General features: G+C 46.9%; 1 protein-coding gene across 1 annotated transcript; it reads right to left on the minus strand.

Moving 5' to 3' along the window:
* Window positions 1-502: 502 nt before the first annotated feature.
* On the minus strand, window positions 503-1,231 carry LOC107820874 (uncharacterized). Its single transcript, XM_075219418.1, has 2 exons — window positions 721-1,231; window positions 503-672 (listed from the first exon to the last, which is right to left on the minus strand). Exons 1-2 carry the CDS (start codon window positions 1,229-1,231, stop codon window positions 503-505), a joined length of 681 nt encoding a protein of 226 aa, XP_075075519.1.
* Between the last annotated feature and the right edge of the window lie 525 nt (window positions 1,232-1,756).

Here is a 1,756-nt window from a genome sequence, read left to right on the forward strand (position 1 = left end):
GCTGTATCTTGGTTTATGACATGGAATGTTGTTTCTAGGGTGATGCCCCCAGCCAGAACATGTAGCGTCATTTCCCCAGAGGTTCGCTCAGCTGCATTGTTAAAGCCTGTTAGTGTTATGCAACGAGGTACTATCTTGTCTTCGAGTCTTATTTGTGTGAGGATGTGAGGGTGGATAATACACGCGCCACTTACATCGTCTACCATTATTCTTCTTACATCTGTATCCGAAATACATAAAGTAATAACAAGAGCATCAAAATAAGGAAAAGTCAAAATGTCGGTATCTGACATATCGAAGATGATACTGTCTCCGAGGTCGTCGTATCGTTCGTGGGTGATCGACCATTTTAGTTTATGTGTAGTGGTGAACTTCACATGGTTGATCGTTGCTTCATCGCCTCCACTGATGATCATTTGGATGGTGCGAGCGGGGGAGGGTGGCTTTGGAGGTCCCTGGTGTTGTTCACGTTCGCGGGAAAAGTTGGCTTGTCCACGGTTGCTCATAGCATTTTTACTACCTCTTGCCGTAGAGCTATGCAGTCCTCGGTTTTGTGACCCCGTTCCTGGAGAAATTCATAGAGGACATTCAACTTCCGAGTACTTGGGTCGGACTTCATCTTTTGTGGCCATTTCACCTTCACGCCAAGCTTCTCTAGTGCGTACACTATTTCTGAAGGGGAAACACAAAAATTGTGAGCGAATAAGAGTGGAGGCATACCTCTTTTATTTTGCTGAGTCCCTGTGAGCGGCCTGGGTGGCCCTTCCGTATGTCGAGGAGACGGTGGGACAACTGTTCTGACGTAGGGCTGATGTCTTTCTTGGTTGAGACGAGGGCCCGACTGATCCCTTCGACCGTTGTTACGACGATCTTTCCTTGATTCTACTTGAACTGACGTCAACCGTTGGGTCGGACTGTTAAGGTTGTCCTCGTCGGCTCTCACCTTGGCGCAATAGGCATTGTGGATTTCTTTCCAAGTGGTGGGAGGGTATTTCATGAGCCTGCTTAATAGTTTTCTGGTTGCTCTTGACCCGTTCCTACTCAACCCATTCTGGAAGGCCACTACCGTCATCCTTTCTGATACATTTGGTAGACTCATTCTCACCTTGTTAAACCGGGTGAGGAAGTCCCTGAGTCCCTCGCCAGGCGATTTCCTAATGGAGAATATATGATTCACCCTGGCTTTCGCCTTTTTAGCCCCTGCATGGGCGGTGACAAACTTGTCGGCCATTTCCTCGAACATTGCTATGGACCGCGCCGACAGTTGTGAATACCAGGTTAAGGCTCCCCCTGTTAAGGTTTCCCTGAACTTTTTTAGTAATACCGATGGTACTTGCTCCTTCGAAAGATCGTTGCCCTTCACCGCTGTGACGTAGTAGATGATGTGATCTTATGGGTCTGTAGTACCATCGTATATCTTCAGGTACGGTGGCATTTTGAAGGTTTTGGAAATGTCGTATGGAGTCGCTTCTTCGCTATACAGTTGTTCGACGAATCGATCAACGTCTCGTTTCGGTAGTAACTTTGGGTCGCCTAGTATCTTATCGACACTTTCTTGATGCTCCCTTATCTGGTCATGGAGCGCCTTATTTTCGTTTTCTATTTCTTCTATTTTCTTTAGAATGGCTGCGAGCGCATCATTACCTGCATCAACAGTGGGGTAAGTGTTAATTGTTTGAGGAATGGGCACCAGTTGTTGTTATGATATCTGTTTGCGCGCTGTTTCTATTCTCCCTTTGAGCAGGTCTGTCGAGTA

The sequence above is a fragment of the Nicotiana tabacum genome, chromosome 1, assembly GCF_000715075.1.
Source record: "Nicotiana tabacum cultivar K326 chromosome 1, ASM71507v2, whole genome shotgun sequence".
NCBI lineage: Eukaryota > Viridiplantae > Streptophyta > Magnoliopsida > Solanales > Solanaceae > Nicotiana > Nicotiana tabacum.

Excerpts from the sequence above, each read along its gene's own strand:
- LOC107820874 (XM_075219418.1), bottom strand. The coding sequence starts at position 1,231 with ATGGCCGACAAGTTTGTCACCGCCCATGCAGGGGCTAAAAAGGCGAAA. Across the intron at positions 673-720 it reads GACTCAGCAAAATAAAAGAG|AAATAGTGTACGCACTAGAG; the intron begins GTATGCCTCCAC and ends TTTCCCCTTCAG.